Source organism: Canis lupus, chromosome 24 (assembly GCF_048164855.1).
Source record: "Canis lupus baileyi chromosome 24, mCanLup2.hap1, whole genome shotgun sequence".
NCBI lineage: Eukaryota > Metazoa > Chordata > Mammalia > Carnivora > Canidae > Canis > Canis lupus.
The window spans coordinates 32,066,971-32,090,637 of record NC_132861.1 but is presented as its reverse complement, the minus strand read 5'-3'; the positions used below and the strand labels follow the sequence as shown (position 1 = coordinate 32,090,637).

Genomic DNA, 23,667 nt, shown 5'->3' with positions numbered 1-23,667 from the left:
CCATTCATGGTTTAATATTCCAAATAAAGTGACTGCTGCGTCTGAAATGATCCCTCTGCTTGCGACTAACAAACATTTTATTTCCTCGCTCACTTTTGTGACCACCTAGAATCCCACACTTCCAATGTGCAGAGAACTTCCTTCTTACCACGCATGTTGGGGACCATTAGAATGTCTATCTTTAGAAGGCAAGATGGAATTTCTTTCCTCACCAATTCAGTGAACTCAATCCAGTAATGGACAACCCAAAGGGGGGGTTAAAAAAAAAAAAAGAAAAAGAAAAGCAAAAGCAAACTTTTCAATTATGCCAAAGGCTGGCATGTTTCACCCACATCACTCAACACCTCTCAGATGTTCTGATGGTCAAACTAATGAACAAAAGGGGTATCTGCCACCTGATGGGTGGAAACCAAATTCAAGGAAATTCTGTCCATCACTCAAAGGACAAATTCAGGAAATAAAGAACAGGAGGCCAGGAGTAAATATTTCATTGGTCATGATGATCAAAAGATGATGGTTAATACACACACACTCAGACCTCATCCCACCTGTTGCAGGGCAGAAGCAACACCTCCAGGCCCCCCACCCTTTCCCTGGGCTCTCCTGCCACACCCTGCAGCCACTGCCCCACCCAGGACTTCACCCTTCACTTGGTGTGGCTACTGCCCCACGTGCAGCTTCCCTCAACACGGTGCCTGGACGTTCACTGTGAAGAAAAGCCAAGTACTTGACCTGAGTCTGCGGTGGGCAGGGTTGCAGTGTCCATGAGTCTTTCTCTATCTCCTTTCCTAAATTCTCTCCTTCTCTCCCCTCTCCCACCCCATCATTGTTCCCCAGAAACAAATAGGATGGCTTCACTGGTCAATTCTTTACATATACAAACACCAAAAGCAGAGGAAACACCCCTGGCCACCCCCCTCCCCCCAAACCCCAGTGCTGGGAGAGCAGCCGACGGCCGACGAGGCTGCCTCAGGAACTGCGGAGCTGCTGGAGCTGTCCGGCTGTTCTGGAAACTTCTTTGGCCTCTGGGCTTTACCTAGAGGCCTCTTCTTTCAGCTCCTTGTTTTTCCGCACCTCCTCCGCGTGCTTGTCCTGAGAAGGAAGGGAGTGAAAAGGGGAGGTCACATGGGCTTCCCTGGGAATAAAAGAAAGCCGAGGGACAAGAGAACCCAAAGTAAAGAATTGTCGTCACAGGAAGTGAAGAGCAAGGTCTGCAAAGATGTCCTGAGAAGGGGCAGAAGGTGGCAGGTGAGACTGGCAGGAGGCAGGTGAGCGAGCCGGCTGGTGTGGCCCCGGGGGAGCTCATGGACTGGGGCCAACCTCCCTTGGGGGGACCCACCTCACCGCAGAGCCCACCAGCGTCTCCCTCCTTCACCTGGCCATCCTGGGCTTGCACTGAGTGCATGGCTTGACTTAATGTAAGGAGCAGCTCAGTGTAGCTACACCCAAGGAGCACAATGGAATGGACAGGCCTCATTACAAATGTCCCCTCCCACACACTTGCCACATGACCGCTGCTTTCAAGTGCAACTTTTTCAGTCCCTTGGTGAAAGATGAGGGCTCTTAAAGTATAAATTGAAGAATTTTTGGAAATGTCCCCCAACTCCAAAAAGTGGACTCTCTCACAAGTGGTGTGTGAGAACCCTCTTCATCTAACAATGTCATCAAGCCAAAAGATGGGATCTGACTTCAAAGACCCATCAGCTCTGTGACTTTGACCAATCACTTCACCAATTAGGCCTCAGCTCCCTGGTTTTTAAAGAGAGGGCTATGAACTGGAAGCTCTTTCTACCTCTAAAATTTTGTGATTTTAGTGTTCGCCTCTAGGGCACGTCATGGTCTGCTTTACATCATTGCTCATTGTGATCTGGCTGGGTCTTCTACTGGATGGTAACTTTCCTATAGGCAGGGAGCATGCCTTTTTCTTCTTGGTATTTTCTAATTCCTTCTACAGCACTTTGCACGCAGCAGGTGCTCAATAAATATTGTCTCTGCCAGACCCTGGCAATCATCCAGATAGCATCATTTCCAAATATCAAAAATCAGCCTGGAGTAAGCCCACAGAGGCAGTCCAGGAGCCCAGGATATACTTGAAACTATGAATCCATCCCTGAAAATGCTCTAGAACTTTCCACGGCCCTGGGAAAAGTGTGAGTCGTGGTGTGTCTAGGATAGTGGTTCTAAACCTTGCTATGTATCAGCATGACCTAGGATATTTGTTAAACTGCTAGGTTCTCAGGCACCATCCCTAGAAAGACAGTGTCAGTAGGCCAGTGGGGTCCAAGTGTCTGTAGTTTTAAACTCTATACCAGGTGAATCTAATGTAGATGGTCAGTGACCCAGGCAGGTACTGACACAGAAAGCACTGACTTGGGGCAGGGCAGAAGCCACACACCTGTCTCTTTTTCACCTCCCGCCTTCATCAGTGGCCAAGGGTGGATAGGGGTCACGATCCCAAAGGAGTGATGCTCACTCAGATTTTGACTCTGACATCTTGCTTCTTTGAGTCTTACCCCACCTCCATAGCTATTACTCCAGAGTGGGGACCTTCTCAATCTCTTCCCCTTGGAATCGACCTCCATTCAGCTGAGCTCTCTGGGAAGAACCCTAGATTTCTGGGCTCCCTTTCTTTGGTCTCCAATGGTCTCTCTGACAAAAGGCCAACAGGATGATTGTGGGTTGGTCCCCCTGAAATAAGGGTTGAATGAGTCCCTTGGACTTATATAGCTAGAGAACTATTCCCAGATGCACTAGTTAGCAGCTTTGTGACCCTGGCCAAGTTATTTGACCTTCTCTGACATGGTTTCCCCATCGATCAAATAAGGATAACACTGTTCTGCTTACTTTATCAATTTGCTGTGAGGATAGGAATATGAAGAAGTAAAAGTGTTTTTCCATTTTTGAAATACCATATTGTGGCTCTATCCTCAATTATTCCTTTTGGGTTTGGCCTGAGAGCCCATGTCCTATTTTATGGCAATCACAGATATTTTTTTCCTTCAAGAGTTTGTTCCTAGCCATCCCTCAATAACTGGGGAAGATCGAAATGAGACCCAGATTACTTCCCTCCCATCTGTATACTTGGTGGAGGCCTTACTGCTCTTAGAAGGGTAGAATGTGAGAGCAGAAGGGCTTGCCACATGCCAGCCAGCTGCAGGGCCTATCCACAGATCTTTCTCCACAGATCCCCTGTGAAGAAGCCAATCTTTCTAGTAGCTCTTGTCAAGGGCCTAAGACTCTGGGTGGATGGGCAGGAAGGAGTGGGGACCACGCTGCTCACCATGGGACGAGGCCACCGATCGGGTCCCGGGAGTCACCGCGCAGCAGGCGGCTCCTGGAAATAAAACACAGAGCTGGAGCTCTCCCAGGAGCTGCAGGAGAAACTGGGGCAGCCTTGAGACTCAGGAAATGAGGCCAACGTGTTCTCAGCAGAACGGGCTGTTATTCTGCTGACACGTGGGACCAATCCTAGTCTCTCACGTTTCTCATATGTAGGTGACACCATTTGGTTTATTGACAAAAGGTAGAATATTGGAAAGACCCGTGACTCACTCAGTCCATATCAAGAGGTTTGGAGAGAATCATGTTTCCTGCTCAATGGTCAACTCAGCTTATCATGCCCTTGGCTTAGAGCCAAGAGCCCAAGTCATCATCTTTCATTAAATCAAATCTGTCCATTCAAGGATGAAGCCAGGAATGTACAACTGCTTATTTGTCCTTACTCTCTCGCATTAGGCAGGCTTTCTCTAGAAGATAAGAGGTCTAATCTCCCTAAGACAATGAGAAATTTCAGTTGTGTAGCTGCGTGTAATATCCCCCAAGGAATTCCAAAGCTCAGCTCATGTTTCTTGCCTATGACTTCCTAAAACATCACTTGGGACTTTGTAAGGATCCAGCCTAATGGAAATACCCCCTTTTCTACCTGAGATTGTTTGCTACCTGAAATAATATGTAGGTCCTTTATACTTGCCATGAAAGGAAGAGAGTGTTCCGGGAGTCTCCTCTCTCACCAAGATCACTTACCTTCTCTTGCAGCCGTTCCAACATGGCAGCAAGGTGGGCCTCCCGGTTCTCCTTATTGGATTCCATCTTCTGAGCCAGTTTTTCCTTAGCCATCTTGATGAAGTTGTTGTTCTCCTCAATGGCTTTTTGGATCACTTCCCGCTCGTGTTCTCGTTTCTCTGCCAGGTGCTTCAGAAGCTCAGCTTCCTGGTACTAAGGAAGCACAAAGGGAGAAAGAGGCCCTTGGAAGAAAGCTCTACACCCAGAAGACACATCTCCCTGAACCTGGTCTCTGGCCCATTGGCAGGAGGGAAGGACACTTTCTAGATTCTCCCACTATTTCCTCAGTTGTTGTTTTTTTTTTTCTCATTGCCTTTATTCATTCCCTCTTTCCTTCATTTACAAATATTAAGTGACTATACATGTATCAAGCACTATCCTAGCAATTTGGGAAAGAAAAAAGTCTAGTAGAAGTAACACATATATTCATAACTCTAACCCAGCCTAGCATGTGACAAATGCCTTAAGAAGTAGAGAAGAAATGCTATAGAATTCAAGGGAGAAGAAGATTATTTTCTGCTTCAAAGATGAAAAGCTTACATAAAGATAGCATTGGAGTTGGACCATAAGAATCAATAAGAAACTCAGAGGGTATAGAAAGGGGTGGAAATATATTGTACCATGACCTTCTCCTTCTCCCAGTTAAGGAGCCCTTTCCTTATTTGCCAGGTCTTTCCATGAATCTTTAGTGTTTGTCAGTGTCTTCCTCTTGTTAGTGTGCATATTAGGCTACCTCTTGGACATATGTAATATAATGCCTTATCCCTCTAACCAAACTGTACTCTCCTAGAGACTCACTTCCTTGTTTCCCTCAATGGTGTCTCATTATCTACCCTGTAAATGGGAGGTGCTACCTAAATATTTGTAGGTTGGTGGTGACCTGACCCCAACTCAGGGCCACCTCCTATCTTCTCCAACTCCTTCCTGTAATGCTGAGTTGGAAGAAAGAAAGGGAGAGCACTTACCTTCCTTCGCTCCTCAGCTGCTTCTAGTTTCTTCTGGATCTCTTCCAGAGATGGGTCTCGCCGCCTGGGTAAGGAGGCATTGAACTCAGGAACCCCATCAAAGGAGGGTGGCTTCAGGATGACTTCAAAGGACTGGCCCGAGGTACATTTGTTCAGCTCGATGACTTCCATGTCAGAAATTACACACCAGTTCAGGTCCACTGTGTCTGCTGTGTAGAGAGCAGGAAAGGGGCTGCTCACCCCCTGTAGACTAGATTGGCACCCCAAAAGCATGCACACATGCACATATATATGGGAGATCTGGGGTCCCCAAGGCAAATCAATGACCAGTGTTCTGGGTTGGTCCTGAACCTGGCACCTAAGGTCAATGGGCTCCAATGGGGCTAAAGGGTTGGTAGCCACAGCAAGCACTCAAGCTCCAAGAATAGAGGTCCCAGGATTTGTGGTTTCTAATAATGGCTGTAGCAAATGCTTTTGCTTTTGCTTCTGCCACAAGACTCCTCCCATACTGGAGTTCTTGTTTAAATTGTCCTCATTGGTGGCCAACAGTGGTACATTTGCCCACCACCCACCACCCATCCACTCCTTGTCCCACTACCAATCTGATGGCTCAGCCTGTTGCCACCTCTCCCCTGCTCCCTCCTACCCTGCTCTCTTCTTTCTCTCCAGTCAGCACTGTCTTTCCGCTGGCTTTGATCTTTCCTCCTACACTGTCTCCCACACCAGCCTAGACAGAAAAAACAATCTCAGGTAACCCAAGCACTCCCATCTTTCATTTCCAGAACAAACCTGTCCCTTTCTTTTAATCCCTGGAGAATTAAGAGGTGACCTGTTCCCCATCCCTCCCTGAGCAGAACATGGCCATTCAGTGCTCCCTGCCATTGTCCTGGGACACCATCACAAGTCCCTGTCAGCACGGCCACATTTATTGGGTGGCTGCAGGTGGAAGTCTTCTCTCCACCTCTGGCCTCTCAGAGCATTCACAAAGGAGGCCTGTCAACTTGGAATCTAGTGACTTACACTGCATCTTCTCTTCTATTCTAGGTGTTTCCCAAGGGCAGAATCTGTCTGTTTCACCTCTGCATCCTCCAAAGCATCCATTTGTTAAATGAATGAAGAAAAGCTAAGATCAAGAGTGCTCTGCAGAACATCTGTCGCAGACTTTCAACTGCTATCTAGTCCCCCAGCTACAGTCCCACATCAGCCCTCACAAGCTGCTTAGGCCCTTGGAAAAAGTTGTGGTGATTTTACTGGCTATGGGAAAGAAAATGTGACATGGGGAGAAGAGTTTAATGAAATTGGACAGGAGTGTGATACTCATGGATATGAGCCCAAGAAACCTCCCCAAGTTACTTTCCCAACAGTGGCCCTCACTTACCTTCATATTTATAGGATGATTTATTCAGGGGATCAGCTAGAAAACAGGAGCAGAACAAGGACACCAGTGGAAGCTCCTTCATCTTCTCTTTGTAGGCTGTAGAAACACCAGTAGGACAACACAGTGACCCCTTCTAGACTCAGAAGTCAGCCTTCATCTCAGTTTGGGTGCCTAGGCAGCCAGAGATGACCAGGCTCCACAGAGGCACCCAAACCACCCAGACCCACCCCTTGGCTGAGGATCCAGCCCCTTTGCTCTGAGCAGGTTGGTTTAGGTTTCCTGTGTGTGATTAGACCCACTTCTGTCCACCTTATTTAGAACCTGAGCCTTCCAGAGCACCTGCATGACCCCCTCCTCCTCAGCACATTGTTTCCCTGACTTAGGTACTTTTTAGTACCGAATACAAAATGCCTTCAGGTAAAGACCACAAGAAGTAATGGTTTTGCCCCAGCCTGGCACCCTGGACCTAGTTCTCTATTTCTTCACACTTGCCAGGATATTTCATTTACTTTGCTCCAAGATGCAGGAAATCCACACTCCATTTTATTCAAATTACTCAGCAGTGTTTCTCTGAAAGGTAAAGAAGCTCACCACCATCGCTCCAGTCTTGGCCCTCACTGAGTGGCAAGGTCAGGAGTGAGTCTTCTCTGACATTCCCAGCACAGTGGTCAAAGGGAGAAGTGCTGGTGTCCATGAGGGCTAGAGGAGGACCCCCCCCACACACACCATCTAGCCTCTTTGTGTCAGAGAAGGATTGAAAGCCATGACATCACAGGTTAGAGCTGATATGGTGAAGTCTGGCCCCCACCTTCCCTGGCCCTGGCATGTGCTCCTGCCTGTACCCCCACCACCCTGGGGCCACTGCGCCTTATTTTAAGCTCCACTATGCTCAGACTCTCTCTGTTCTCAGCTAAACCCAGCGCACTGCTTAGGCAGTCTCCTCCTCATTTCCTTTTACAAATTGAAAACATAATTAAGTGTAAAATAATACATGTGCATTGTAAAACCTTTTTAAAAACACACACAGATGAGTAAAAGGAAGAAACGCTCAATGGTGATCCCGCCCACTATCAAGTGATAACTTCTTTTAACCCTTGGGTGTACTCCCTGTCAGTCTTTTACCCTTCTCGGTGCCTATGTAAGTACACATATAATACCCTACGCTGTGGTGCCTCATCATATAAAGAGTTTATGTACGTACCAGCGAGGGTCATGTTTTCTGGAATGTGAAGGCTGAATCTGGTTGAAAGTCAGAGTAGGTCTACCCCCAGCTCAGGATGCTGTCACAAATCTGAAAAAGAAAATATTTTACCACTGATAGGCTATTCACATAAGGAAGCTCTTTAAAGAACTAGAGAGTGAATCCCAGGAGGTTACCGGTCTGCTCCCACCTCCAGGAACTCTACACACCCACTCTCCCTTTTCTAAACACAGACCCCCTCCTCAACATCACCACAATCAAGTTCAGTTTCCATGAGATAATTTTTTTAAAATATTTTATTTATTTGAGAGAGAGAAAGAGAGAGAGAGAGAGAGAATGAGCAGGGGAAGAGCAAAGGGAGGAGCAGAGGGAGAGGGATAAGCAGATTCCTTACTGAGCAAGCAGCCCAGTGCAGGGCTCTAAGATCTTGACCCAAGCCAAAGGCAGATGTCCAACTGACTGAGCCACCCAGGTGCCTCTCCGTGCACTAATGATAGTTTCATAATTGGCTTTCTAGTCTCAAGCCCCCCTGAGCATCAGACATGGATTTCCCAAAACTGTATATGTCAAGAGGTGTTTAGTATTCTCTCTGTGCAGCAAAGTGGCTGGTGCAAAGCAAAGGTTAGGATCCTAACTCAGAATCACTTGGGAAATTTTCAAAAATAACTGTGTCCTGAATTTCTCCTTATTCCCACCCCATCTCCCTGTCCAGCCTGTTCTATTATGGGATCAGAGGGAACTGGGCAGAGGATGTCAAAATATTACATTCAGATGGCCCCTCACTCACTACCCACCAAGAACCTCTGTCTTAAGCACTCCTTGACCCCATTTAAGATAACCCTGGACTATGAGAGAGACAAACATTATTATAGAATAATATCATCATAATGTGGTCGGTGCAGAGATGGAAATCAGCATGCAGGATTATTGTAGGAGCACAGAGATGGGGCTTCATACTCAACACAAGGCCCTGGGGAGCCATGGAAGGGGCTTCTGGTGTTAGCAGCACCTGAACTGAGTCTTAAATGATGAGTTGGAATTAAGCAGGGAGGTCACTGTGCTAAAGGAGCAGCACAAGCAAGGGTGGGGGTGGTGAAAAAGCTCTGTGTCTATGGTCGATGCTGGACCAGAGAGTATGAAAGAGGAGGGAAAGACGAAACAGTAGATGACAGGGCTCCACTTAAGGCTGCTAGCCAATGGAGTGAGGAGTAGCCTCACTCAAGTTGTCATCGTGGGGACCACGAGCCTTGGCCACTGTGGTGGTTAATTTTTGTGTCAACTTGACTAGGCTAATGCCCACAAAGCTGGTGAACATTATTTCTGGATGTGCCTATAATGGTGCCTCGGGGATAGGTTAGCATTTGAGTGGATAAGCTGAGAAAAGATGTCCCTCACCAATGTGGGTGGGCCTCACCCAATCTGTTGAAGGCCTTAATAGAACAAAAGATGGAGAAAGGATGAATCCACTCTATCTGTTTGAGATGGACATCCATCTTCTCTTGCCTTAAAACATGAGAGCTCTGGCTCTCTGGCCTTCAAACTTGGACTGGAATTATGCCACCAGCTTTCCTGAGTCTCCAGCTTGCTGGTGACCAATTGTGGGATTTCTCAACCTCCGTAACTGCATGAGCCAATCCATCATAATAAATCTCTTTCTATATGCATCCCGTTGGTTCTATTTTTCTAGAGAATGCTGACGAATACAGCCACCCTCAGTGGTCACTGTGCCAGCAGAGGTTGGCGTGAGCCAACAGCTTCACTACCTGCATCTCACAAAGCAAAAGACTCTGAAACTGATGTAGAGCCCCTTTCCATCCTTAATAAGGTGTTTTCCTTCTGGCGACTGGGGTCTGTACTGGCTGGGGATGGGCAGGGGAACCAATGGGAACAGGAGGCTCAGCTTTAGGACCGGACCAATGTGGAGTCAAACACAGACTTGATCTCACTAGTAAGCTGTCACTCACATGTCCAATTTGCTTTCTCCATCTTAATTCTGCACCAAGTTACACAAATTAAATGAGAAAAGCATATGTACAGCATCTAGCAAAAAAAGGAGGTATTTAATAAATGTGAGTTTTCTTTCCTGTATCTTTTCCGTCAGAGTAGCCACCAGCCTCCACACACCTGCTTCAGAGTCACTGTCTCTAGTCCTCACCAGCCCTGCAATTAAGTCTATAATCTCCATTTGCAGATAAGAGAACAGAGGCTCAGAGGGTTTATGTGGCTTACTCGGGGGTCATGAGGTTAGAGAGTTAAAAAAGCAGGGATTTGAAGCCAGGTCAACTGGTCTTACACTGCTATGTTCCCTGCAGAGCCTTCATGTTCTTTGGAGCCAGAAGCCCCTGCCAGGCACCACCCTCTTCACTATGCAGCACAATGGGCTTCTTTCCTTAGAGTCAGGCTGATCCTGACAGTACCAGTGGGTCCTTGGACAGGGTCTGGATGTCCCTGGTCACGAGGCTCCATTCCACACTCAGCTCATAACCAGGCTGATTGATAGGGTAACTGGCAGGGTGAGTGAGCCCTTGCCAGGAGAGGGAAGAGCATCAGATTTCACCTAGGTAATAGAGGGTCCAAGTAAGGGAAGTGAGGCAGAAAAGGACACTCTTGAGAAAGAAGAGGAATCTTCTATAGGAGTAGGTACCTAGAATGAGGGACTGTGCCCCTCAGCCCGAGCTGGGAATGATAATTAAGGCCCTCTGCTCATGGAGCACAGATTACAACTCCTGTCACTGACATTATCCCAGTTAATCTTCCCGTGAGGCTGAGTTGACAAGACAGGCATCATCAGCTTCACTTTCAGATGAAGGATCTGGGGCTCAGAGAGGTTAAGACTCTTAGCTAAAGTCATACAGCTGCTTAGTAGTAGAGTTGGCTCTGACTTTTAAGCTCTTCCCTTGTGGCTAGGGGAGGGACTGGATGCTAGCTGCAGTCCAAGGTCCTGGGGACTCAGGGCATGTCAGTCTGGCCGGAAGATATGGTTTAACTAAACACATCAATAGGCACTTTCTCACTTCTGTGGAAGATATTGTGCTAGGAGTTGTAGGATGGTGAGGAACCAGGTAGAAAACATAGGTCAGAGAGGCCGAGAAGGAAGACCAGGGCAGGGAGCAGGAGACACTCCAAAGATGAGCAGTGGTATGCATAGCCAAGGGATTTGTAACTGAGAACTCTTTTTTCACAGGGCCAGAGTTCACATAATCAAAAATGTGTATTTATAGATTATCTACTATGTGACAAATGCTTTTATTTTAATTTTCTTAATAGCCTTACAATGTAAGGATTGTTGTCCCCATTTTATAGATGTGGAAATTGAGATTGAATATCAGAGAGGGTAAGTGACATTTCCAGGGCCACTCAGGTTAGTGGGTAGAATGGTGTCCCCCACTAAGATATGTCCTCATCCTAACTCCTATGACTTGGATATGTGACTTTATTTGGAAAGAGTTTCTGCAGATTTAATTAAGTTTAGGCCCTCAGGGTCAGATCATTCTGTATTATCTGGGTGGATTAAATATAATGACAAGACTCCTTAAAAGGAACACACAGTGAGCAGAGGCCATTTGACGAGGGAAGCAGAGATTGGATTCATGTAGACACAAGCCGAGGAGCACCTGGAGCCGCTGGCAGCTGGAAGAGGTATGAATGTTTCCTCCCCCAGTCTTTGGGAGAGTGTGAACCCTACTGATACCTTGATCTTGGATTTGTGAACACCAGAACTGTGAGAGAATTAATTTGTATTGTTTTGAGTCACTAAGTGAGTGGTCATTTGTTACAGCAGCTGCAGGAAACTAATACATGCATAAGTGATTGAGCCAAGGTTTAATCTCATGATTCTTCCACCTTATCTCAGCTACTAATGTTTTATATACAATTGATTTGTTCCTTAAGATAATCTGTATGTTTGTACTTATGGGTACACAGAGCCCTTATAAACCCTCAGCCATAGTCACATCATTTCTATTGCATTCAAGACCCAAAAGATGTTTCTACCCATGGGGCATTCTAAGAAAGAATGGAAGGGGACAGGAGGGATGTCATAGATTCTTCTAGAAGGCCAAGCAGTGAAGAGGGGTCCTAAGCCATTGGGTGGTGGCAGCCACAGCAGGGGCTCTGACTTTGTTCCTCATTAACATGGAGGACCAGAGTTGACTGGAGCCAGTCATTCCTGCCTTCCCAGCATCCAGCCTAGCTACATGAGGACTACAGGTTGTCTGGTGGGTTAGACACAGATTGGATGCACACCGCTTGGAAGATTTAGTTATGCTAATCCATGGCCTAGAGACGCTTCAGAATGGCTCTGAGGCCATCTGTTCTCCCATCTGAGAGCACCAATAGCTCAGGCCATTCTCCTGGGCATGTCCAATCAACCCAAAGGCCCACAAACCAGCCTCAGTCTGTAGGCCTTGTCCCTACAAGCTTCTCACAACACTGTGAAATCCATTAAATGACTTGGTGTCTTGGGTTACCTTGGGTTATGTTGTCAGGCCACAGCAAAATACCTACAATGCAGTGGGGCAACCAGGCCTGTCCTGTGACTACCAGAGAAGAGAGTTAAGGGATGTTTCTGCTCAAAGTCACAGAGGATAAAATGCCAGGAATTAAGGGAGGCAAAATGAAAATTAAGAAATAATAGAGGCCAGAGTAGACATGAGTCAGGCCCACCAGGAGGAATTGTATCTAAAACATCACATATCAGAGCACCATGAGTCAAAACTCTGTGCTGAGGCAACCTCTGGCCCTCCCAGAAACTCTTTGCATGGTTTCTGTTATGGCAGAGGCCAGTCCCAGGTTGCACCTGGGAAGACCAGGACTATATCCAGCCATAACAAAGATCAAAGCAGTCGCCAACTCAAAGTAGATGACTTACACTCATTCAGCCAATAGCCACAGAACCAGAGCCAACAACAGTGGCCTCCTGACTCTTGTCTAGTGCTCACTCCTAAGCACTTTTAATGGGTGGCAGACTGCTGGTCAAGAGGCAGGGCCTCCCTGGGCAGCCCAGGCAGTTATCAATCCAGCATATCAGGTGGTGAGAGGACTCAAGATTCAGATGACAAAGGCCAGAGTGTGCTGGGCTTATTTTGCAATTCACATTCTGGTGTGTAGACTGGATTAATTGGGGGAAGAGAGAGGGCCCACTGGGCTGCATGCAGGACTCACTAGGACCAACTAGTAGGATACCAATAGGAAGATAAGGAATCTCTAGACTAGGGAAAGCATTCGTACTTTATATTCTATTCAGTAGGAAGGCACTGCCATCTTTTGACTAAGAGGGAGAGCGGAAATTGTGATTCTAATGATAATAGCAAAAGGAATAGCTACCACATCTTGAACACCTGCTTGGTACCAGAAAATTCAAGCCTTATCTCAATTTGTTCTTCGAGGTTATTTGTAAAGAGGAACTTGAAGCTCAGTAAAGTGAGGTTAATGACACAAAATCTACAGGTAGCAAGTGCAGAGCTGAGATATTCATTCTAAAGTCAATCTCCATCGTTAGCTGCTGCTCAGGCAAAAGATTCTTCTGGCAGCATCAGCATGGGAAAAAGATTAGGAGAGGAAGTTTGGAAGCCAGGACTAGGCACAAAGCAATGAGGACCCGCCTAAAACAAGTAACACTCTGGACTCTTTGCATCCCACCAAGTACTGTTATCCTGTTTGCAAACTGACCTATACATTTACTCCGGTTCCAGCATCTAACAGTCTATGTATAGAAAAACAAGTGATCACACATTTTTGTTGATGGATTGAACAATTAACATAATTAGTAGAAATAATTAATTAGCTATAGCCCAACCAGGAAGAGACCCAGGCCATAAAGAGATAAGATGCAGAATGATTATGTTTTGACTGGTGGTAGGACTGGGTGATAGAGGTCTAGAAATTAAGGCTTTTGACTAAAGGGGAGATCTCGTGTGGCACAGTGGGAGGAAAGATTCTAAAGTGAAGAGCTCAGAGCCCCCAGTTTTTCCTAGAACATCAGAATGTCGGCAGTGGAGTGACGTGAACTGGTGATCACTAGCCAGAGGTTCTCAACTAGGGCAGCCTCACTCCCAGGAATATACATGGGACTCTTTGATGGTCACTAGACTAAGGGAGTACCAGGCCTTTAGTGGGCAGTGGCTGGGTAAACTAAACACTGTGAACTGCACATAACCATCCTACACAACCAACAACTGCCCCTTCCAAAGTGCCATTATGCTCCTCCCCGGGGACCCAGAGATCCTGAAGTCACACTGAGTTGATGGCTGAGATGGGACCAAGGTCCAAACCTTTGAATTCCAGTACCAGTACCCTTACCCTTACCCTTCATACTGATCCCTTCCCTCCTCCCACACACTAGAACACAGGGGAAAACCCACATGGGGCCACCTGAGCAGCAATGAAAAGATGGGGGTGTAGACGGACTTTTTACATGACAAGAAGTTGTGACCCATGTTCTTAGGCTTTCTGTAATGCAATTGATGACCAGGAACCCATAGAGAAGAGCACCAAGCTCGTTGATGCCACATGATCCTTTACTAGGTGCACACCTGATCTCCTTTACTAGGGCACATCTGACTGCCCACACTACCCAGGTGAGCTCATGTTTTATTTGTCACTGCAAGGAATGCCCAGATAAGGCTTTCAGGATGTGTCAAATCTCATGTGGACTATTTCTGAAGGATAAGAAGCTAATGCAGATCCAAGTGATTTGAATAGAGTGGTCCCTGGCAAGGATGTCCAGAGATGATAGAGAGACTCTGGCGTAGAATCAGGGCATGGACACAGTGAGTTCTGATCCAAGACTTCTAATCACGGGCAGTACAGAGAAGTGGCTCTTTACATTTGTACCAATTGTTAGTCCTGTTGAAGTTATGTATGTGCCTGAAATAAGCTGTACAAGCTACTTAAATGTTGTTGAAATCATATCTCTGTACAGTAACCCTGGTTATTTTGTGCTGATCAGAAGACTTTGACTCAGGATGAACACCTACCATTTACTTTGACGTGGATGGAACTGGAGGGTATTATGCTGAGTGAAATAAGTCAGTCGGAGAAAGACAACCATCATATGGGTTCACTCATATGTGAAATATAAGAAATAGTGAAAGGGACCATAAGGGAAGGGGGGAAACTGAGTGGTGAAAAATTAGAAAGGAAGATCAAGCTATGAGAGACTCCTAATTCTGGGAAACAAACAAAGGTTTGCTGAAGGGGAGGTTGGTGGGGGGATGGGGTAACTGGGTGATGGGTATTAAGGAGGGCACATGACGGGATGAGGACTGGGTGTTATACTATATGCTGGCAAAGAGAATTTATTTTTTATTTATTTATTTATTTTTGCAAATAGAATTTAAATAAAATATTTAAATAAAATTAGATTAAATTAAAATGAAGACATTGACTGAAAGCCATACATCTTATTTGGGTTAAAAAAAAAGAGATAAATTATTTTTTCATGAAGGTGGTTCATCCTTTCCAAAATATTTATTGAATATATAATTCTGTGCCAAGCCCTCAACTGGGTTCTAAAATAACCGCAGGGGTTTTTGGTGATGAAAATGTGAAATAGGTCCCCAGGGTGAGAATTTGGAGGCTCTGAAAGTTTTGCAGATGCCCTATGGGTCTCTGGCAATTCTCCAGCAGTAAGATGGACCATGTTATAAAGGGAGAAGGAGTAGATATTAGAGCACAGGCCAAACCTGGACCAGTGAGACCCACAGAGGGCAAAGGGGCAAAGCACAAGAGTGTGTGATTAGCTGACTTTGTGGAACTGGCATTTGTCTGATCACCACCCCACTTAGGTTGCTTCTAAACGCTTCAAGAAGAGATGGTGGGAACCGTGGTCAGAAGCAACTTCCAGGTATCTAATGGGCTAAGAAATGCAGCTCCTGTTGTGTTTCTAGGAAATAAAGAAGAGTCACCTGTTGGCAAGCACAGAGCTCTGGAGGCCTAGGTCTAAGGAGCACCTCCTAGTTGTAACAGCTACATTGGGAGGCCAGTCAAAAAAGGAAAATTAAGTCAAGTCTAGAAAAATGGCAGTCCCAAATAATCTACAGTGATGGCACTTTCTGGCATGCTTTGGTTTTCCATTCAATATGTACAAAAGAATCGACATATTAGAAGCAAAATTCCAGGGCACAGACTTCCATTCAGGGTCACTGGATGGAGTGCAAGACATTGTGACCCAGTACGTTGAGAGATCCTGGACTCAGAGTACTTGGAAGCATCAGCATGTAGAGCAAACTCTTGTAATCTGAGTCCTAGTCACACCAATAGCAATATTTTGGAGTGCTTTATAGTTTACCAGGCGCTTTCAAGTGCATGTATGTGCACATACACACTTTATATGTAATGTTTTCATTACAGACATATTGATATTCTATTTTGGAACACCTATGTGACAGAGAAAAGAAAGGAAATCCCTGTCATCTTGTTACTTTTTGCAGTTGGCATTTCCTTCTATTTTTTTTTCTTCCTAATGTCTATTATTTCTACCTAGTTGTAAATTGGAAATATATATATTTTATCATTACATTCTCTCCAAATCCTATAAAATAGGTACTATTATACCCATTCTCCTGATGATCAATTCAGGTAAGTGACTTGATTTGCTCAAAGTCATACAAGCAGAAAATGATAAAGATGGGACTTGAGCTAACATCTTCAAAGTTCCATCTTACATGTCCAAGGCCAAGTGTAAATATAAGTTGAATGGATGATTGCCTTCATGTGTATGAAGTGGCACAAAGCCTTGCTCACCCCACACCTACCTCCAACCATGAGACAAGCAATAGATTTGTAGACATTGCCGGGGTCAAGCTCTCTGCCCATAGGTGGGAGGAGCTGTGGTGATCTCTGGCATCTCCATTTCCTACCCTTTTCAGATGAAGAGACAAAGGGCCCAAAAGAGTCAGAGCCTTTCCTAAGTTTAAGTAGGAGGAGCAAAGCCAGGTTTCCAACCCACATTTAACTATGATCAAGGGAGATTCTCATCTTTCACAATATTATTCTTGTTTTCTTTATTCTTTCATTCTTCCCCAGTGCTTTGCAAGTTTTACATCTTATTTTTAATCTTCAAGTTAAAATCATTTATATTTATGTCTTATTACATTAAGAAGAAAACAACACCTAATGGTTTTCTTTGTGAAAGATGAGAGCTTTGTGCATAATTTTATTTCCTTGCACTACAAACCTTCTGATTTTGTCATAGTGATCTACGTTTTCAGTTCTGGATTATTATTATTGATTTCGTTCTTCAATTATTCATTCAACAAATATTTATTGAGAATCTACTATACATACTACTCAAGTTGCTAGGAAGTAATACAATGATAAATGTAATAGACATATTCCTTAGCTTTATGATATTTGACATTTGCATTCAGCTTTATAAATATGTTGATCATCATAATTAGACAAAGACTCGGGGTGCCTGGGTGGCTCAATCCGTTAAGCATCTGACTCTTGATTTCAACTCAGGTCATCTCAGGGTTGTGAGATCAAGACTGGTGTTGGGCTCTGCACTGGGCATGGAGGCTACTGAAGATTCTTCCTCTCCCTCTCCCTCTACCCCTGCCCCCCAACAAAAAAATTACTCTAATTTGTCTAATTAGGGATCCCTGGGTGGCTCAGCGATTTAGCTCCTGCCTTCAGCCCAGGGCATGATCCTGGAGTCCCCGGATCGAGTCCAGCATCAGGCTCCCTGCATGGAGCCTGCTTCTCCCTCCGCCTGTGTCTTTGCCTCTCTCTCTCTGTGTCTCTCATGAAAAAATAAAATCTTAAAATATAATAATAATAATTTGTCTAATTACCAAAAAATAATTAGACAAAGATACTAAATTCTAGTATTTTCTTTCTTTGTAACCACTATCAATACCATATATCTTTTGTCCCTGAGTTCTTTAGTTTGACAAAAACTTTTGGTCAGCTAGACTTCTTGGGGTAATATATTTTTTAAGAAGGATTCATGGGATCCTTACATATTTGTTTGGTGACAGATGCAGAAGACAGACAAAGCCATCCCAGGATCAATAATAGTCAAGTAAGTTATGTTAGTGCAGGCAGCTAACAGAATCTATCCTCCTATTCCCTCGTTGTCTGTTTCAACCGTGCCTTCTACCTGGCTCTCATTTCTGGGCACTGACATCCAAATGATCCACTGGAACTCTTTCACCCTACAGTCTGCACTCCGCTCCTTTCTCTAGATTCACATTCCCGGGTTTGTTCTCTGAACTCCTGAGTTGCTTACACCCTTCCATAAATGAGGCCCATCACTTCCAATCTGATCTGTCCTCTTACCTCCTACCATCTACCTCTGACAGGACTGTAAGGGAATGGACACACAGCGACAATCAGTTTTAGTAGAAAAGACCAGTGATTGCAGGGGACGGGAAGCATAGATGTGTACGGGGAAGCAGGAGTCGTGTACCTCTATCTGTGTATTTTCCTATCTTCCTAGTGGAACTAAAGATGTAAAGACCTGGAAACGCTTTTTAAAATATCAGGAGAGATTTTTTTTTTTTTTTGTCCATACTGTTCCTCAAAGAAAAACAGAAAAAGCAACCTTTTTCCAGACTATCACATCTCTAAATATAGCAAATTCTAACTTAATTAGCAAATTAAATTATACATGAATAATGTTTATTGGCCAAGCCAAAAAAAAAAAAAAAAAAAAAAAGGAGGGCAGTGTAGAGTTTGGTTCTCTACAGAGCATTTATAAAAATTACATTCTGAATATTTTATAATTTCCCCCCAAATTTCTACCTCACTCCCCAAATAAATGTCTCATTTCTACCTGTCTATGATTTCAAAATCACTGGAATTCTGTGTCTCCAAATGATAGTTTCTGGGTAATTGAGAAATAATATAAAGTTATCAAATGGGGGACACCTGAGTGGTTCAGTGGTTAAGCATCTGCCTTCCACTCAGATCATGAGTCCAGGGTCCTGGGATCGAGCCCCACAACAGGTTCCCTGCTCAGTGGGAGTCAGCTTCTCCCTCTGCCTCTGCCTAATGCTCCCCCTGCTTATGCTCTCTCTCTTTCTCTCTCTCTGTGTACATAAATAAATAAATAAATAAATATTTTTAAAAAAAGATATGTAAGGCATCTGGAGAAAGGCTCTTAAGAGTTCAGTAAAATTAAGCATTTCCCCCTTCTTTCTATATGGTTGGTTTAATTGAAACACTCTGTCCTCTCTTTTCTCCTCTCTTACCTGCCTTCTTTCCTGTCACACCTCACTCTCTGGATCTCAGTTTATCAATCTTTATTGCTCCACTTTAAATCTTATCAGTCAGCATACTCACATCCCAGAGGGCAAATGTGGCTTAAATGGCCTAGTAGGGAGAGGCAAGGCAGCCAACCTTGTTCGGCCCTGGGATTTCTTTTATTGAGCCAAAATGAAATCTAAATATTAAGCAAAAAAATGCAAGACACGCCTACCACCACACCAGCCAATAGAATTTCCATTAAAGCCTCTGCTCAGGAAGGACAATATTAGACCAGGCTTCTCAATTTTTGGTAGGTGCTTTAGAACGCAGTATCTCCCTAAAGAGACACAGTTTTCCTTTTAACACAGCAAGTGGACTATGGACATTTATATATGGAACATGGTCATAGGGACCTGTTCGAACAAGACATATCTCCTTGCAGGAATTTTCGCAATGATATGGGTAAATCTTGAGGATATGATGCTAAGTGAAAGAAGCCAGTCATAAAAAGACAAATGCTACATGATTCTATTTATATAAGGTATGTAGAGCAGTCAAATTCATAGACACAGAAAGTAGAATGGGAGTTGCCAGGGGCTAGGGGGAGAGAGGAATAGAGTTAGTGTTCAACAGGGAGAGTTTCAGTTTGGAGAGATAAAAAAAAGTCATGAAGATGGATGGTGGTGATGGTTGCACATCAGTGTGAATGTAGTTAATACCACCGAACTGTACACTTTAAAATGGCTAAAATGGTAAATTTGGTGTTATGTGTATTTTACCACAATTAAAAATTTTAAATTTTTAAAAAGAAGTTCATAGTCTAGTAAGAGTCATCCATAGGCTTACAGTCGTAGAAAAGGTCATAAGGGTCACTCAGCCAATGTTTTTTTCTTACTGGGACTGACAGTAAAGAACTGCCTTTTATATCATGATCCAGTATGTACATGTCATAATACTGGCACACTCACACGCATCTAGTCACTGATCCACCTACATACACACACATAAATGCACATGTAACCAAAATACAAATACAAATATAAATATATGTGTATTTATTTATAAATACAATAACATTTCTAAAATATGTTTAAAAATATAAACAATTTATATTTATAAATATTTACATAACTGAAAATACATAACTAAAAAAAAGTATAGGAAACACTCTACTAAATAAGATGTGTTTTGACTTTTTCCTACTCTATCCCATTTTATTTGAAAACAAAATACCAATTAACTACCCATGAATTTGATTTCACAATCCACTAGTGGATCTCAATCTGCAGCTTGAAAAACACTAATCTAGACCCAGTCTCCAAAACAATGCAGAAATCTGTATAGCCACCCTGCTTGGTGGTCATCCAACTTCTGCTTGCACGCCTTCAGTGATGGGGAGCTCACTCCCTACAATGTTCTGTGGTGGATCCATCTAGCAATTAAAGATCCTTGTCTACTCCAAACCTGTTCCAGGGGTGGCCTGAGAGGAGCTGGGGGTCCGAAAAGGGCTGGGACCTGCTGACAGGTGCTTTGGTGCTGGTGGTTAAGTGGGTTTCAAGGAAGGTGAATAGCACAGTTCTTATTAGCAAGGTAGCATCTTAGGGTGGCCGAGGAGAGGGTGCTGGCTGGCCCCAGAGGACAGGGTAGGGTCTCTGGAGGCTCTAGCTTTGTTCGGTGGAGCTGCAAAACAGACCTTGCCCCTGTGCCTCCTCACCTCTCACTCCAGCACTATCATTATCTCCTCATCTGATGGATGATCTCATTCCCCCTGGCACCCTGACTCTGCCTGTAGGAGAGGTTTCCTCCCCCTGGAGGGGGGCTCAGCCTCAGTAGAGACAGATTCTCCCACGTTCCCTCTCAACCTACCAACCACCCTGCAGGACTCCAGCGGACCACCGCTGGCCATCCCTTCCCTGGGTGTCTCTCGGTCTTGAGATACAGGGGTACCCCTGCCCAGGCTGTCCGGACCTGGGCTGCCTCAACATTCCTGAGCCCCCCAAAGGGTTCAGGGGACCTGCCTTTTTTTCAGGACAATAGGACTCCTCCACACCTGACTGTGTCTTCCTGGGAGGAATGAGACAAAGACAGCATCGCCACGTGGGGACGGAGCTGGCCACTGGACAGTAAATCCCTGGTCCCCTGGATGAGAAGAGGGCAATGCCTAAACTCCTGGGGAGAGCGGTGGGCTGAGCACGGAGGGGCCACCAGCGGGGACCAGGGCGTGGCAGTGGTGGGTCCCCCGCAGTTCGAAGCCCCGCCAGCCTGCCAGCCCTGCCCAGGTAGGAACAGGTTGACCTCAGGGTGGGGCGGGGCGAGGGGAAGGTGGTGATCTCATTGTATCCTTAGAACCGGGGGCCCAAAGTAACCCAGTGCAGACAGAGGAAAAAGAAAAGGATGATACCCATGGGGAAGCGAGCCAAGAAAAACTGTGGCTGAGAAAGGGAATGTAAAACCCAGAGCAGCTGCTAGCTTGAAATTGGTCTGGGGGGCAGCGGCAGTTGGGGGGGGCGCGGGGGGGGGGGAGCCAGACTCTGCACAAAACCATTCTCCCTGAGTAACAGAACATTTTTATGCAGAAAGAACTCAGCATGGACATCCGACCCCGAAAGAAACCCTGGCAATTCCTGCCCGCCCTCTCTCTCCCAGAGATCTGGAATAGGACTGCCCGCAGCGCACCCCCCTGCCCTTTGGGGTAGCCCCATTCTTTTCACATCACCCCCATTTCCCCCCAGAATTTGGCAAAGTTTGATTGATTGAGTGAAACCAAAAAGCGACGCAAATGGTGCCAGACCCCTTGCTTCTCCTCTCTGTCGCTGCTAATATATATATTTTTTTCCTTTTGCCCGAAAAGCCTCAGATCATTTGCATTCCATCGCCACTTACCTGCAGTCCCGTTTGAGCGTGCTGCTCCCTTCCTCACTCCCTCAATTAGTGGTACCCCGGGCTTCTCTCCCCATCAGCACGGCCGCTCGCTCTCCATGACATCACCTCCGAGGCCCGTGATTGGCCGACAGTGGGTTGCTTGGCAATTGGACAGTCTCCTCCGGCGGAGCAGGGATTGCCTGAGTGAGTAACTCTTCGCAGGCCGGGGAGTGGGAGATGATGTCAGACAATCAGCCTGCTTTCCATGCTGCCTGCCGAGCTGGGGGCCAGAGGGTGAGGGTGGGGATCCAGAAAGAAGGCGGGAGTGGTGCAGGAAGGTGGGGGTGAAGGCGCAGCTTGCCAGCTCAGCTGTCCAGCCAGGGAGAGCACCTTGAGAGGCGCGGGGATGGGGGGTGGGGGTGGGGGGGGGAAGGATTTCCAGAATCTTGAGCTCTTTCAGATCTGGGGGTGGGAAAATATGGAATCCAGAGGAGAGATCAGAAAGAACAGATGAACCCTAAAAATAGCCTCTGGAGGGCTTGGTGCCTGTTTCCAGCTCTGTCAGAAGGGCTGGTGGGTTTGAGCAGTGACTCAGAAGGCAAGAAGGGGCTGCAGACACCCCAGGCCTTGGAGCTTGTGAGGGCGTGGCGTGCAGGTCCCAGGAGAGCACGGTGTCCCTCCACCTGGCTGTGATGTTGGCCTCGCCTCTTCTGTGGCCACTGGACCAGCGCTGGGTCCTGGGGGGGGGGGGGGGGCACTACACCACACCCTGGGCCTTCCAGAGGGAAGAAGGCCATGACCGAAGCTGAGGAACACCACTACCCTGGTAACTCCTAAAACACCTGGGACCCTGAGGGGAGGGGATGGGTCATCCCTGTTGGCTTCCCTAGCTCCCTCAGGAAATAGAGGCAGGGAGCCCCTGATGTCACCTTCTTGGCCTGTCGGTCAGCCAGAAGTGGCAGGGCCAGGCAGCCTGTCAATTAAGACCCCCTTCTCTAGAATGCCTCACCCATCAAAGCCTCACTGAGCACTGAGCATGTTCTCCGTCCCCTCATTCCCATGGCAGTGCTCCACCACCCCACCTCACCTCACATTTGGGGGGGTTGGATTTCTTTTATTATGGTAACATACACATAACAGAAAACTTAGCACTTTAACCATCTCTCTGTATGACCTTCGATGGCATTAAGCACATCCACGATGATGCTGTGCAGCCCTCGGGGCCATCCATCTCCACAACCCTTTCATCTTCCCACATTGAAACTCTGTCCCCGTTAAACACTAACTCCCCTCTCTCCCTCCCACATGGCTCCTGGTGACCTCTAATCTATTTTCTATCCCAATGAATTTGCTTATCCTAGCATATTCATTACCTCATGTATTACCTCATGTAACTGGGATCATACAGTATTTGTCCTTTTGTTTCTGGCTTATTTCACTTAGCATCATGTCCTCAAGGCTCATCCATTGTAACAGGTGTCAGGATGTCCTCCCCTCGCCCGTTTTTATGGAGTTGATGTTCCAACAGTCAATTCACTGACCAGCACCCTCCCTGCTGCTGATCGAGAACAGGCAAAAGTTGCCTTCATTCAGCCCATGCTTTTAAATCGTTTTTGAATCCAAGTGCACCAAAGAGCATTTGCACATCCCAGGTTTTTTTTTTTAAGATTTTATTTATTTATTCATGAAACACAAAGAGAGGAAGAGACATAGGCAGAGGGAGAAGCAAGCTCCCTGTGGGGAGCCGGATGTGGGGCTCCAGCCCGGGACCCAGGAACCACACCCTGAGCCGAAGGCAGACACTCAACAACTGAGCCATCCAGGCATCCCTGCACATCACAATTTGTGCATGTAGAAGCCATGCTGTGTACCCCCTCTGCAGGCGCGTTGGGGAGGAAGGAAGTAGGTTCTCAGGCCCTGGTAGGGACCTCACAGCTGGGACCCAGTGGTTGGTATCTCACTGCCCAATGCCCTATGCTGTTCTCCAGGGGCCCCATGTGGACTTA

At 46.0% G+C, this 23,667-nt stretch overlaps 1 protein-coding gene across 4 annotated transcripts; it reads right to left on the bottom strand.

The window, feature by feature from the left end:
- Positions 1-479: 479 nt before the first annotated feature.
- Positions 480-21,840, bottom strand: STMN4 (stathmin 4). Of its 4 annotated transcripts, XM_072796193.1 has the most exons (8): positions 21,683-21,840; positions 7,607-7,696; positions 6,406-6,501; positions 5,674-5,754; positions 5,028-5,236; positions 4,024-4,215; positions 3,281-3,334; positions 480-1,092 (listed from the first exon to the last, which is right to left on the bottom strand). In XM_072796193.1, exons 2-7 carry the CDS (start codon positions 7,617-7,619, stop codon positions 3,314-3,316), a joined length of 612 nt encoding a protein of 203 aa, XP_072652294.1. In that variant the 5' UTR covers positions 7,620-7,696; positions 21,683-21,840; the 3' UTR covers positions 480-1,092; positions 3,281-3,313. The 4 variants fall into 4 exon arrangements, with proteins under 4 accessions (XP_072652294.1, XP_072652293.1, XP_072652297.1 ...); XM_072796192.1 differs by lacking the exon at positions 3,281-3,334; XM_072796196.1 differs by lacking the exon at positions 5,674-5,754.
- Between the last annotated feature and the right edge of the window lie 1,827 nt (positions 21,841-23,667).

Bases quoted from the DNA above. Each gene is read 5' to 3' on its own strand.
- STMN4 (XM_072796192.1), bottom strand. The intron at 5,237-5,673 runs GTAGGAGGGAGC...CTCTCTACACAG, and splicing joins GAGAGAAAGAAGAGAGCAGG to CAGACACAGTGGACCTGAAC. The intron at 4,216-5,027 runs GTAAGTGCTCTC...GTGCTTCCTTAG, and splicing joins CAGCTGAGGAGCGAAGGAAG to TACCAGGAAGCTGAGCTTCT.